At 33.9% G+C, this 12338-nt stretch overlaps 1 protein-coding gene across 3 annotated transcripts; it reads left to right on the top strand.

Annotated features, from left to right (window-relative positions):
* Nucleotides 1–2055: 2055 nt before the first annotated feature.
* On the top strand, nucleotides 2056–12255 carry LOC104111953 (beta-galactosidase 16). 3 transcript variants are annotated; one of them, XM_009621771.4, is made up of 19 exons: nucleotides 2057–2408; nucleotides 2954–3049; nucleotides 3183–3295; nucleotides 3419–3485; nucleotides 3609–3701; nucleotides 6072–6215; nucleotides 6636–6730; nucleotides 6813–6921; nucleotides 7060–7144; nucleotides 7215–7333; nucleotides 7509–7673; nucleotides 7922–8103; nucleotides 8291–8385; nucleotides 9047–9156; nucleotides 9557–9661; nucleotides 9917–10018; nucleotides 10216–10361; nucleotides 11150–11275; nucleotides 11911–12255. In XM_009621771.4, the coding sequence occupies exons 1-19, from the start codon at nucleotides 2229–2231 to the stop codon at nucleotides 11918–11920; spliced, it is 2142 nt and encodes a 713-aa protein (XP_009620066.1). In that variant the 5' UTR covers nucleotides 2057–2228; the 3' UTR covers nucleotides 11921–12255. The 3 variants fall into 3 exon arrangements, with proteins under 3 accessions (XP_070056011.1, XP_009620066.1, XP_070056012.1); XM_070199910.1 differs by lacking the exon at nucleotides 2954–3049 and having other exon boundaries at nucleotides 2056–2408; XM_070199911.1 differs by lacking the exon at nucleotides 6072–6215.
* Nucleotides 12256–12338: the final 83 nt, after the last annotated feature.

A 12338-nucleotide genomic window follows, 5' to 3' on the forward strand; every position in this document is an offset into this window, starting at 1 on the left:
ATTTAACCTTTTCACAACTAGAAGGCTAACTTCTAAAAGAATCGATAAAGTTCAAAGTTCAAACAGAACAAAATCAAATTGAAACAACCGAACTTAGAAGGAGAAAATTGAAGCACACAGAATTCCACTATAGATCGATCCTGTTAGATTTGCTACAGCTCCCATTTGGACATAAAAGTTTAAATTTTCTTCCGCCAATATTCCTATTTGTGTTGGTAGTGATGATGAGACTCCTTGTCAGCCTGGTAAGTGGTTGACCAAATGATCCATCGGGTACAAATAAGGATACTTCTGAAATGTCAGCCTTTTTAGAGGAAAAGAAAACAAAACATAGGAGCCTTCATGTGACGAGTCTTGTCGCTTTTCCACTACCCACATACACATGTTACGTAGACTAAGAGAAAGTCAGAAACCACCCAATGGCTACATTGCTGTTCACTTAAATTAGCAATTCTAGACATATTTTTTTCATTTTCTAATGCGTGTGTAGAAATCTCAATGGATCTTGAGGAAAAGTAGAATCTATATTGTATTAGACTTTATACGTACTCTCTCCATTTTAATTTAGATAAACTAGTTTGACTCGGCACATAGTTTAAGAGAAAAGAGAGAGATTTTTGAAATTTATGATCTTAAAATTTTTGTAAGGGTATGACATTTGTGTGGTTATATAAGTTTCTCATTAAGGATATTGAATTATTTCAAATTATAAAAATGTGTCATTCTTTTTTGAACTAACTAATAAGAAAAATATTGAAACGGGAAGAATATTGTTTTCATAAAAATCTAAGTTAGAAATCTAGTTGTGGAACAGAAAAAAGAAAGAAAATATTACAATGATCATATACAAGAGGCGTAGGCCGGTGAAATAGATTATCAAATTAATTAAGCATGATTATCATAAATTAAAAACTGTTTTTATGTCGTGTTTTTACTATAATCCTTGTTGGTTTTATATTAGCTACCCCTCCATCCCCTTTTTTGTGAAATTGTTCAAAAAACGAGAGTCAAAGCACTGTTTTTTTTTTAAAAAAAAAATGCGAACGTAGATTTTCAAGTTTTTTACTTTTGAAATAACATAGTAGAGAACAAGGTGAAATTGCAAGAAGCCAACATACTTTCCTTTTATAACTTGCACGAAACGCGGCACATTCACTAGTTAAAAATATTTAAAGAGTTTGAGATAATTATAGTTTAAGAAAAAATTGATTGACTCCTCAAATCGTAATAATATCAAATAAATTGAAATAGAAGAAGTATAACTTAAACAGTAGCCTATATCTTCTGAAGTAGTTAAGGCTGACAAAAATGTAAACGGCGACTAAGAATGTGAAATAAACCAATTCTGTGCTTCGAACGTGTACCTTCATTATATCAAAAACAATTTTAAATAACCACGACTAATTAATTTAGGTTAGCATAAGAGTAGTGTGGACCTTATATCATGCTTAATTATTATCTGAAAATGAAAGTAATGGAATAGATACTGGTAATTTTTCATGGCTAGTCATTTAGAATGAGTTCAAGTTCCATGTAATCACAGTGTTAAAGATATTTATACGGTATATTCACTTGTAAAATGCACAAACATTTTTGTAATAAACTTTAATCAATATATAACATACTAAAAATAACAACTAACCTATTATAAAAAGTTAAATTACATTAATAATATAAAATATTTGCACTATTTTCATCACTATATATCACTTAAATCCATCCAAAGTTACCTATGTCCTGACTCGAGATAGAATTTACGTCCCCACTTGAATAATAACTTTAGGGGCACTTATATATGGAGTAAAATTATTTGGCAGCTGGAGTATCGTTAGAGACAATATTATATTGTCATTTTCAACACGGTAAATTCTGGCCTTTGAAGAAACAAATAATTAATAAAAGCAAAAAGCACCAAAGCAATTTGCCTCATAGACATAAGTAGTTGGGGCATGAAAATTTTCCATGGCAAATATATATACCATCTTAATATATAGTAGTATTATAATGAGTTCATTAGTTAGTCAAGAGAAATTTCATTTTTAAAAGATCAAAACTGGACACAAGTTTAATTACCATTTCTTAAGCCAATGACTCTTGCACATGAAGTGCACTTCACAAAAACATTGTCCCTCTTTTCTACGTCTTTCAGTCAGTCTTTGCTTCCAAGCTTCAATGAGTTTTTGAAACCATAAAAGAGGAGCTTTTGCACGGTCAGAAGAGGGAAGAGAATGAAAATGCAGTGGCTATGGCGGAATTGGTTGGCAGCAGCGGCAGTACTATTGGCGGCGGCGGCGGCGGCGTCTGCTGGCGGCGGAAATGTGAGTTATGACGGAAGGTCGTTGATAATTGATGGGCAAAGAAAGATGTTGTTTTCTGGTTCTATTCATTATTCTCGAAGCACTCCTGATGTATGTCTTTCCCTTTCTCGATTAACTTCTATAGTGTAAAATAATTTTACAATTATGAGTTCAATTACAGATAACTGTTCATAAAAAATAGTTATGTAAAATATTTTACACGTATATATAAGTTGTATATGAGTAGAAGCATAGTTAGGTGAACTTTGGCATATGCTACCACAAAAAGTGGGTTTCTTGAAAAAAAAAAAAAAAAAAAATTAGGGTTCGATCTTAAGTTGAAAAAATACTTGACTGAAAAAATGGATAAAAACCAAAATAAACTGATAGGCCTCTCTTATTTATACAAGACGTGTAGTAGGAAACTGTTGTAGCCATGTGAATAGTGGGATTATTATAGTATAACATAGGTGAGCAAACCACTGAAGAAATATACTTAATAGGATATTCCAGAACATGGAACTTTTAAATTAATGGTTAGGATTAAGAATCTCACTGGTAAATTAAAGATGTTTGAACTTTCTTTTGGCGAGGTCATGTGGTTTATATTCTCTCTTTTCTAACCATAATAATATAATTTTATATGTTATGTATAGATGTGGTCATCTCTAATATCAAAAGCTAAAGAAGGTGGGATAGATGTGATTGAGACCTATGTATTTTGGAACCTTCACGAACCCCAACCTGGACAGGTAATTAGTTACATACATAGACACATGCAAATAATACACATATTTAACAAATTTATTGCCTTTTGTGAATTGATCACATGAACTATTTTATCCTAATGTTTCTTAGTAAACTAGTAATTTCTTTTATTTTTAGTACGATTTCAGCGGAAGGCGTAACATAGTAGCATTTATTAAGCAAATTCAAGCACAAGGTCTCTATGCCTGTCTTCGCATTGGGCCCTACGTTGAGGGCGAATGGACTTACGGGTAACTTTTTACATGCTTCAACTTTTTGATCTTTGCATCCACAATCCCAAAGTATTTCTGTATTTAACTTTTGGTTCCCTCTTTTGTGGCAAATTGACTATCTTCTAACGATCATCTTTATAGAGGTTTTCCCTTTTGGTTACATGATATCCCTGGCATTGTCTTTCGCTCAAATAATGAACCCTTCAAGGTTATTTTCTTTTTCTTATAATCTTTTCCTCCAAAGTCTCATTATCGTAATATAATATCATTTTACAACTAAAAAAGAATTGAAAAATAGCTTAACGATTTGCCTTCTTGAATTTTTTGACAGTTCTACATGCAAAACTTCACTACAAAAATAGTGAACCTAATGAAATCAGAAGGATTGTATGCTTCGCAAGGAGGTCCAATCATACTCTCCCAGGTTAAGTTTCCATATTTTATGAGGTCTTTTACTTGCCTTAATTGGCTGTCAAAAAACGTACTATTTTAGTCATTTTATTTTCGCATGATTTTGAGTCCATTTTTTAAATAAAAATAATCAATTTAGTCAATCTCAACTCATAACCAACACTTTGGCCATAGATTTTGTCAAGTTTTTTCCGAATTTATTTTTTTGGCAAAACATGTTTGTTTATAGATTTTATCCATGCTTTGAAAGATTTTGAAAACAAAATTTTCAAATCTTAAAACTAACTCTAGACTCGTTTTTTGCCCAAAATATTACTGTTTGATTTTTTAACAATTTTAAAAATTATCCCACACTTTTGTATTTTATAAAAAAGTTATCCATCTATCATGACTCAACTAATCTACCAGAACCCTTCGGGGTTGCCCAGTTGGTTTGGAGGTACGGATGACCTGGGATCGAATTCCCCTCAATGCCTTCAGGGTTGATCATGTCACACATGGCTTGCCTAGTGCGACTTACCTTCCCTGTGTGGTTTGAAGACTATTACACAGGGGATGTTACCCCAATGCGCACCAAGTGTAGCGGCTGCCGGTTTCCCTCTTTAACAAAAAAAATCCACCAACTAATTACTATAATTTTCTTTTGAACTGATGAATCTTGTAATATTATTGCAATATGACAAATTATAGTGGCTCGTAGTTTATTAGTAGTTGACATTAAAATATCATGTTATGGTTTTAGAATAATATATTATGTAGTTCATTTTGTGCTGATGGATCTTTTTATAGTTTTTAAAACTTATGGGTATAAGTCACATTTCATGTTTTTCAACATAAAAAAATTAAAATATATTTTGAAAAATTATGTCCAAACAAATTTTCATCTTCAAACAAACTTCAACAAAATTAAATTTTTTAAAATAAATTTGTAAATTTATGGCGCTTAATTAGTTACTATAATAATCCGTTTCGTGAGTCAACTTACTTTATTCAACAAAGAAATCATATTGGCCTCGAACTTGTTGCAAAAGCAGCTAGTCTTCTTGTTGGGAACCATGTGAGAATACTGTTTAAATTTCAATTTTCATTGTACTGAAACATTTTTTGGTAGTAGTACGTAATATGATCATCATTAAGACTGCCTTTACAAGGTAAATCAATTCCTTGAGTTATATCTTTTTTCTTTTTTTTCTTTTTTTTGGGGGGGGGCAGTTAGTGGAGACCAGAGACCGTGTGGGATTTTTGGTAGTAGTATTGTTTGACCAAAAAATGTAGATTTTAGTTTAAATAATTAAATTTTTATATTAATGGGTTAAACTTAGTTAATAATAATATTTTTAGATATGAGTTTCGAAAACGTGACTAATGTCAAACAGATCTGATGGTGGTAGATTGATAGCAGCGTGGAATAATTATTTCAAATAGTATGAGCAATAATGTAACACTTAATAGCAATAAATAACAATAAATGTCATTTAAATAAATAGGAGAAGTGATTCACCTAATAAAGGATGAACTAGATGATTGTTCCTCCTGACAATGATGAGTGACAGACAAATCCTAGAATGTTCAAATTATTCTCGGATCTGATGAAAAAGTATGGAATAATATGAACGAGAATCTTAATGAAAATGTAGTGTTTGTATCCTAGTTAGAGAGAGAATGTTTTGTCAAAAGTCTGTTCTTATCAAATGAATGTCACATGCCCCATATCTTTGTCTTTTTTATATTTATATGAGACATTTTCCTAATAAACCCTAATAGTATAAGTGCATAGAATATCCACTAGAATATTTTCTTTAATATTCTATTTCGAAAACTAGTCGTTACAGCTTCGTCAACGGTGTTCGACTTCGACTATTGTTGACATCTTGACCGCGAATCTCTCTGCTTCCTAGTCGACCTCGACCGACGACGACTCGGGGACTCTTTCTTTAGTGTTATCTTATTTTAAATATTTTATGACAGATTTTGACTCATACAGTATGAAGCAGTGAAGTGCAAAAAATAAAAAAAATAAAACGATTCTATATGTACTTGGAACAATTAATTGAAGTACAAGTAAAAATAGTTACCTCTAAAAACTCATTTACACCCTTAAATGACCTACAGTTATTTTTCAGAATTTAGTGTAAGGTAAAGTCTCTTTCAGAAAACTTTCACTGGTCTAATACGACCTAGTCCGTTCTCTAATAACATCAAACGATGTTTCTCTTTTAATATGACTTAATCTATATACACTAACAATATAAAAATATTTATATTATCAGTATAATTTAACATATTATTAATTTCACTTTTATTTAAAGGTTACGTGTAGATATTTTTATTTTTTTATACTATCAACCTACTTAAATTAAATTCATCTTAATAATACACGCAGATTGAGAATGAATATCAAAATGTAGAAAAAGCATTCGGAGAAAATGGCCCACCTTATGTCCTTTGGGCGGCAGAAATGGCAGTGGGACTTCAAACTGGGGTGCCATGGTGCATGTGCAAGCAAGATGATGCTCCTGATCCTGTTGTATGTTCCCTCTCTTCTTCTTCTTCTTTTTTTTCTCTTTTTTTAAAAAAAAATTATGATAGTAGTGTCCAAACACGCACATCTCGATAATTACACTGAGTACGTACTACCTATCAGCACAAATGTGAGATAACTCTATCCACTAGGCTTAGGTAAATGGGAAGAAATACCTCTCTTCTTTCTCAACAAACTACTTTAATTTCGAGAATCTGCCAATGAATAGTTCAAAGCTCAATGGATAATAAAACCATCCATCTACCATTCTCACTTACATACTAGACTTTTGGTCCGCAAGGTTCTACTTCATGTCATGTGCCTAATCCACACATCACGTGTTGCGCTACTATCACTAAACCAAAACTTAGGAGGCACGTGATTTATAACCCAAAGAGAAAGCTAAGCTAACTTTGTTTACTACAGATTAATGCATGCAATGGGTTGAGATGTGGAGAAACATTTGTAGGACCTAATTCACCCAACAAGCCATCAATCTGGACAGAGAACTGGACAAGCTTGTAAGCTATTCCACTATACTTTTCTATTTATGCAGTATATAATGAATGAAGTTGCTTAAAGATCTTTATTTTGGTCTTAAAGCTATCAAGTCTATGGTCAGAATGCAACACTCAGATCAGCAGAAGACATTGCATATCATGTTGCCCTGTTCATTGCAAGGAAGAATGGAACCTTCATCAACTATTACATGGTAAATTTAACACCCACAAAACATCTTCTATAGCAACATATTTTCATGCCAAACAACTGAAGATACTATTCAAGTCCGCTGTATCAAACATAAGCTTATTTATCATACTCTAACAAGGTTCTCTGACTTCACTATCAGTATCATGGAGGAACCAATTTTGGCAGGACTGCTGCTGAATTTATGATAACAAGTTACTATGATCAAGCTCCGTTAGATGAGTACGGTAAGCAATCCAGAGATTTCACTTACGCTTCCAAGTTTTTCGCTACTTCTGACTGAGAATCCAACTGAAGGTTTAATCAGACAACCAAAATGGGGACATCTGAAAGAATTGCATGCTGCGGTTAAGTTATGCTCAGAGACCATACTTTCTGTATTCCCCTCCATGCAGTCTTTAGGTGAACAACAAGAGGTAAAGATCCACCCGGGACCAAAAGTATCTCTCATCTCAAGACCCAACTTTTTTTCTATATTTCAAAATTTTCAATTTCATGAAGATCATGCTCAATGTCAAAGCCTACAAACACCGCATACATACCAAACTGATTTATCTCGTCTCCCCACTCCCCTCCAAATGTGCAAACCAGGCTTATGTATTCAGTGGAGATTCTGGAGCTTGTGCAGCATTTCTAGTGAACATAGATAACACAAAAAGTGTACTAGTGCAGTTTCAAAATTCGTCATATGAGTTACCTCGGCAATCTATAAGCATCTTACCTGACTGCAAGACTGTATCCTTCAATACAGCAAAGGTAAATTCTGACATACTTAAAAAGCTTCTTTCAGTTCTACGGATGGTTAACTTTTTCAAATCCCCTCCCAAAGGGCTCCATTGATGATTGACAGAAGGCCAACACGCTATTCAGTAACTTACCGCTATAACTTTTAGAATGAAAAGAAATGTATAGATGCCTAATTTATCTCCTTATCCTCAATTTAGAGAAATTTTGATTTAAAAGCATAGAAGATACTGAACTGTCTGTTTGTTCATCTGTAATAGGTAAGCAGACCATTTAACACAAGAACAGCAATACCCGCCGTTAAGTTTGATTCAGCTGAGAAATGGGAACAATTTCAAGAGGTTATTCCACAACTTGATGCTACTTCAATGAGATCAGACATATTACTGGAGCACATGAATACTGCAAAGGATGTATCTGATTATCTTTGGTACACTTCCAGGTACCACAAAAGATCCTTAATGTACCACTCGACTCAGAAGAATAGAGTAACAACATTAGATAAACTTGACCAGGACTGAAGGACATCTTTCAGCTAAATTAACTGGCACAGCATGATGTAAACATAATAATAACTGCATTCTAGGAAGTATTGCCTTTTACTAATATCTGTGAAATCCACATGACAGTATCCAGCAGGATTCGCCGGACCAGCAGTCAGTTACACTAAGTGTGAAGTCCTTAGGCCATGTTTTACATGCTTTTGTGAATGGAGCACATGCAGGTAATCATTTCATTGTGGATGCAATATATAAAATGAGAATTGTGTCATGCAATTTGAAAAATAACATTTTTATGGGTTTGTACCTAGTTTAAAATGATAATATCAAGGGGTAAATTGTTTTGTCCTACAAATGAGAAAAGATGTTATGCACCCCCGCGCTCAACACACACTCCTCTCATAGAAAATCAGGAAATAAAACTGAAACAGAACGGGTGAAAAATAAGCAAGATACAGTAAACAATTATCTGTTACAGACAATTCTTTATAGCATGATAATGAGAAAAAGAGACACAAACACCATATTTCCTAATACAAATTTGAAACTACAGTGATTTCAGCTGTACCGTTGGTTAAAAGACTTATTAGATTTCCACGTTCTACACTTTATTTATGGAAATGGAACTTGTGAATGGAGTAACTGGTTTGACTAGTGAAGGAAAAAAATGCTTCTGTTTCCAGAAAAGGAAAAAAAAAAGATCCCATATTTTTCGTTTCGTAGTGTTCCTAATACCAATCTACATACTGAAGAACTGTCTCCAGAGAGAAGGTTGCATAACCAGTGTCTCTTCTATGTGAAGCACAAGTTAACATAATGTGCAGCTCAAAACATCAATTTGCACAACAAAACGTCTTAAAGTATTTTAACTGTCGAGTTTTGCAGGTTCTGCACATGGACAATTCAGAAATACATCATTTACGTTAGAGAGCACTATTTCTCTAAATAAAGGCACAAACAACATCTCATTACTAAGTGCAACTGTTGGCTTACCGGTATGTACTTTCATTTCCTTTGTTGGTTTCCCAGTTTGTAACTAATAATGCATCACCCAAGAATGAATATATTGTCAATCTCATCATGATATTAGCAAAAAGGGGAAGTGTATATTCGTATGTGAAAGTTGCATTTTCTTCTTTTGGTAAAAAGATAAGTCTTACTCATAACGTAGAATAGTACATTATGAATTGCAATATTGCATGTACGAGCCCTCTTTTCCTCTCAACCTTAGAACTTAGAATCGTCTAAAGGGACAACATTTCAGAACACTGGAGCCAAGTTCATGTTTCACATGACTTGCTTTCTTCTTTAGATTTATGATCTCTAGTTTTAGAAAAACGTATTTAGCAGCAAGTGATTATATAGATAAGAATGTTTTGAATCTTTGATGTGCAGGATTCAGGATCATTTCTTGAACATAGGGCTCTTGGTGTACAGTCCGTAATTATTCAAGACAGTGATGAGGCCAAAAATATCACCAATTACTCATGGGGTTATCAGGTAATAGATAGCCAAATCTTTTACTTGTTGAGCCATCGATGTAATTGATCATGCCATATAATGTATATACCGCTAATTTAACCAAAAACCTTTTAAGGCATTTAATGTTTTCTGCCACATCAATCTATTAGCTACAGCTCAGTCTTTAGTAGAGCACTTTTAAGGATGAGAACAACAAACCTAACAACCATAATTCTTTGGCAAGTGAGTGTATTTTATAATTAAGCTTACATGAGTACAAGACATTTTCTTAAGGTTGGATTACTGGGGGAGAAGTTACAAATTTACTCATCAGAAGGATCAAAGAGTGCTAATTGGAGCAGCTTAGGCTCTTCTCAACCGCTCACATGGTACAAGGTAAGTTTGTGGATACCTTCTGAGTAGTTTTTATATATCATATAGTTCTATTTGTTTAAGGGACTAAGAGATCCTCAGCAATTCAATATGTGCTTATGTTTCTGTTTATAATGCTATAATGCTACAATCAGCTCTAGCATATCCCGATATATTTGTTATTTTACTCAATCTATGATATTTTGATGGCAACTTGCCAGTCAGCTTTTGATGCACCCGAGGGTGATGATCCTGTTGCATTAAACCTTGGCTCCATGGGAAAAGGTGAAGCTTGGGTTAATGGTCAAAGCATCGGCCGATATTGGGTCTCATTTCGAACACTTGCAGGCATTCCGTCACAAACTTGGTATGTTAAAGGGAACTAATTCAGATAGATACTCAACACGAACCTTTTTTTACAAGGGAAACCAGTGTTGTCAGAGGCTCATTTAAGACGCGCTTAAGCCCTGGAGCTCAGAAAAGCTCAGGGAAGGCGTTTCGCCTCACTTAAGCTGGCTTCAGTAAGCAAGGCACCAAGACGTGCCCCTTATTGCCCATAAGTTCTATCATAAATGGAGCAATGCTAGACTACAAATATAATCGGCAAATAAGTGTATTAGTTTTTAAGGAAAACAATATGAATTAATTTGTTACTTTTCTCTAGAACTACATATATGTTTTTAAATTTTTCTTGCATTGCGCCTTTTTAAACTAAAGCCCGCACTTAAATTGCGCTTTGAGCTTAAAGCCCCAATTGGCGTAAAGCGCTTTTTAGAGTTTTTCACCTTTGACAACACTGAGGGAAACATGCATCTGCCAGGATTTGAACCCGGGTCTATGCAAACTTTCCTTATACTCAATACAAACTTTCCTTATACTGAATTACTATAATTAGTATAGTTCTTCAGTATATGTTACTTATAGACTAATAAGGCCATATTAAAACCAGTCTATCTTTAGCATATGCTATTTATAGAATAGGCAGGCCATCTCAGAACCAGACTATTTTTATCTCTTAAATATTGAATAAACCCTCTTCATTTAAAGATCCTACTCACTCTTGTTTCGCTACAAGGAAGTTTATTCAGGATATCTCAGAGTTGTATCCAGTTATTAATGACTAAACTTCCAGCAACTAAAATTGTTCATTTCCAGGTACAATGTTCCAAGATCATTTCTCCAACCAGGGGACAACTTATTAGTCTTATTCGAGGAGGAAACAGGCAACCCTCTTGACATCACTGTAGATACTATTTCAGTCACAAAGCCGTCATTGAGAAAGTAAACCACTCTTCCTCATTTCCATACCAAGTTATTACCTTCACGAACTTTATCTTCTTAGAAATGAAAATTTTCAAGATATGAAGGAATATTAATAAGTTGACCTAAAACGGACTATCTAATTTGTGATAATTAATGAAATAAGTCAATGAACAACCCTATATAAAATTTCTTCTAAAAGATAGGTCACTTGAGAGATATGATTCCTACATGCAGAATTCATTTCTCAATATTGTAATGTGTGTCTATCAACCATTAATACCTAAGCAGAATAACTAATATTACTACTTTGAGCTTAATCAATGTTTGCTTAAGATCTTCAGACTGAAATTCTCTTACAAAGAAAACCAATTATTGAGAATTGTACACATACTGAAGCTGAAAGACCAAGTTAATTGCTACAGTCCAGTAGGATTCCCCCTCCCCCCCCCCCCCCCCACCCCGCCAATTTGCAATCATTTTTCACTGTGATAGGTTTACGATCTAGTATGTGTATTTGTTCCTAATTCAACTATGTGCCAATCAAACAAAATCATGTCCATCAAAACCGTCATCTTATCAAGTGTATCATATAAAGTTCGTCTGTTGTCCTGTCCGTTCGCTTTACTTACATTTTTCAACTATGGCTTTTCCAGGCTTGTCTAGGGATGAAGATATTCACCTTTCCTCACTCAAATAAAAACTTCGGGAGATCCATATAATCAGGAATCCATAAGACTGCCGGTTGATGCTACGCTAAGATAAAAGAACAATGTTGACCATTCTTTGTTTGGGTGAAGCTCAGACGTGATTTCCACATAAATGTTCAAAATCATAGGAATGTAGAAATACAGAACCATATTTTCACACAGGTCACTGATTCCTTCAAATGGAGGTACATTGCTATTATCAGCAATTTGAAGTTTACCTGTATAGATGAAAAGGTCCCAATTGAAATTTTCAAGTTCCTAAAATCTGAATTTGAGAAACATTTTCACGTCTTTTACCGCCTCTGCTTTCTGTATCTTTTATGAATAAAAACAGTGCAAGAATCAATCGGGCATTTCATTGGCGGTTTCTGTCC

Source organism: Nicotiana tomentosiformis, chromosome 4 (assembly GCF_000390325.3).
Source record: "Nicotiana tomentosiformis chromosome 4, ASM39032v3, whole genome shotgun sequence".
NCBI classification, from domain to species: domain Eukaryota; kingdom Viridiplantae; phylum Streptophyta; class Magnoliopsida; order Solanales; family Solanaceae; genus Nicotiana; species Nicotiana tomentosiformis.

Excerpts from the sequence above, each read along its gene's own strand:
- LOC104111953 (XM_009621771.4), top strand. The coding sequence starts at position 2,229 with ATGAAAATGCAGTGGCTATGGCGGAATTGGTTGGCAGCAGCGGCAGTA. Across the intron at positions 3,702-6,071 it reads GTCCAATCATACTCTCCCAG|ATTGAGAATGAATATCAAAA; the intron begins GTTAAGTTTCCA and ends TAATACACGCAG. Across the intron at positions 8,104-8,290 it reads TATCTTTGGTACACTTCCAG|TATCCAGCAGGATTCGCCGG; the intron begins GTACCACAAAAG and ends TCCACATGACAG.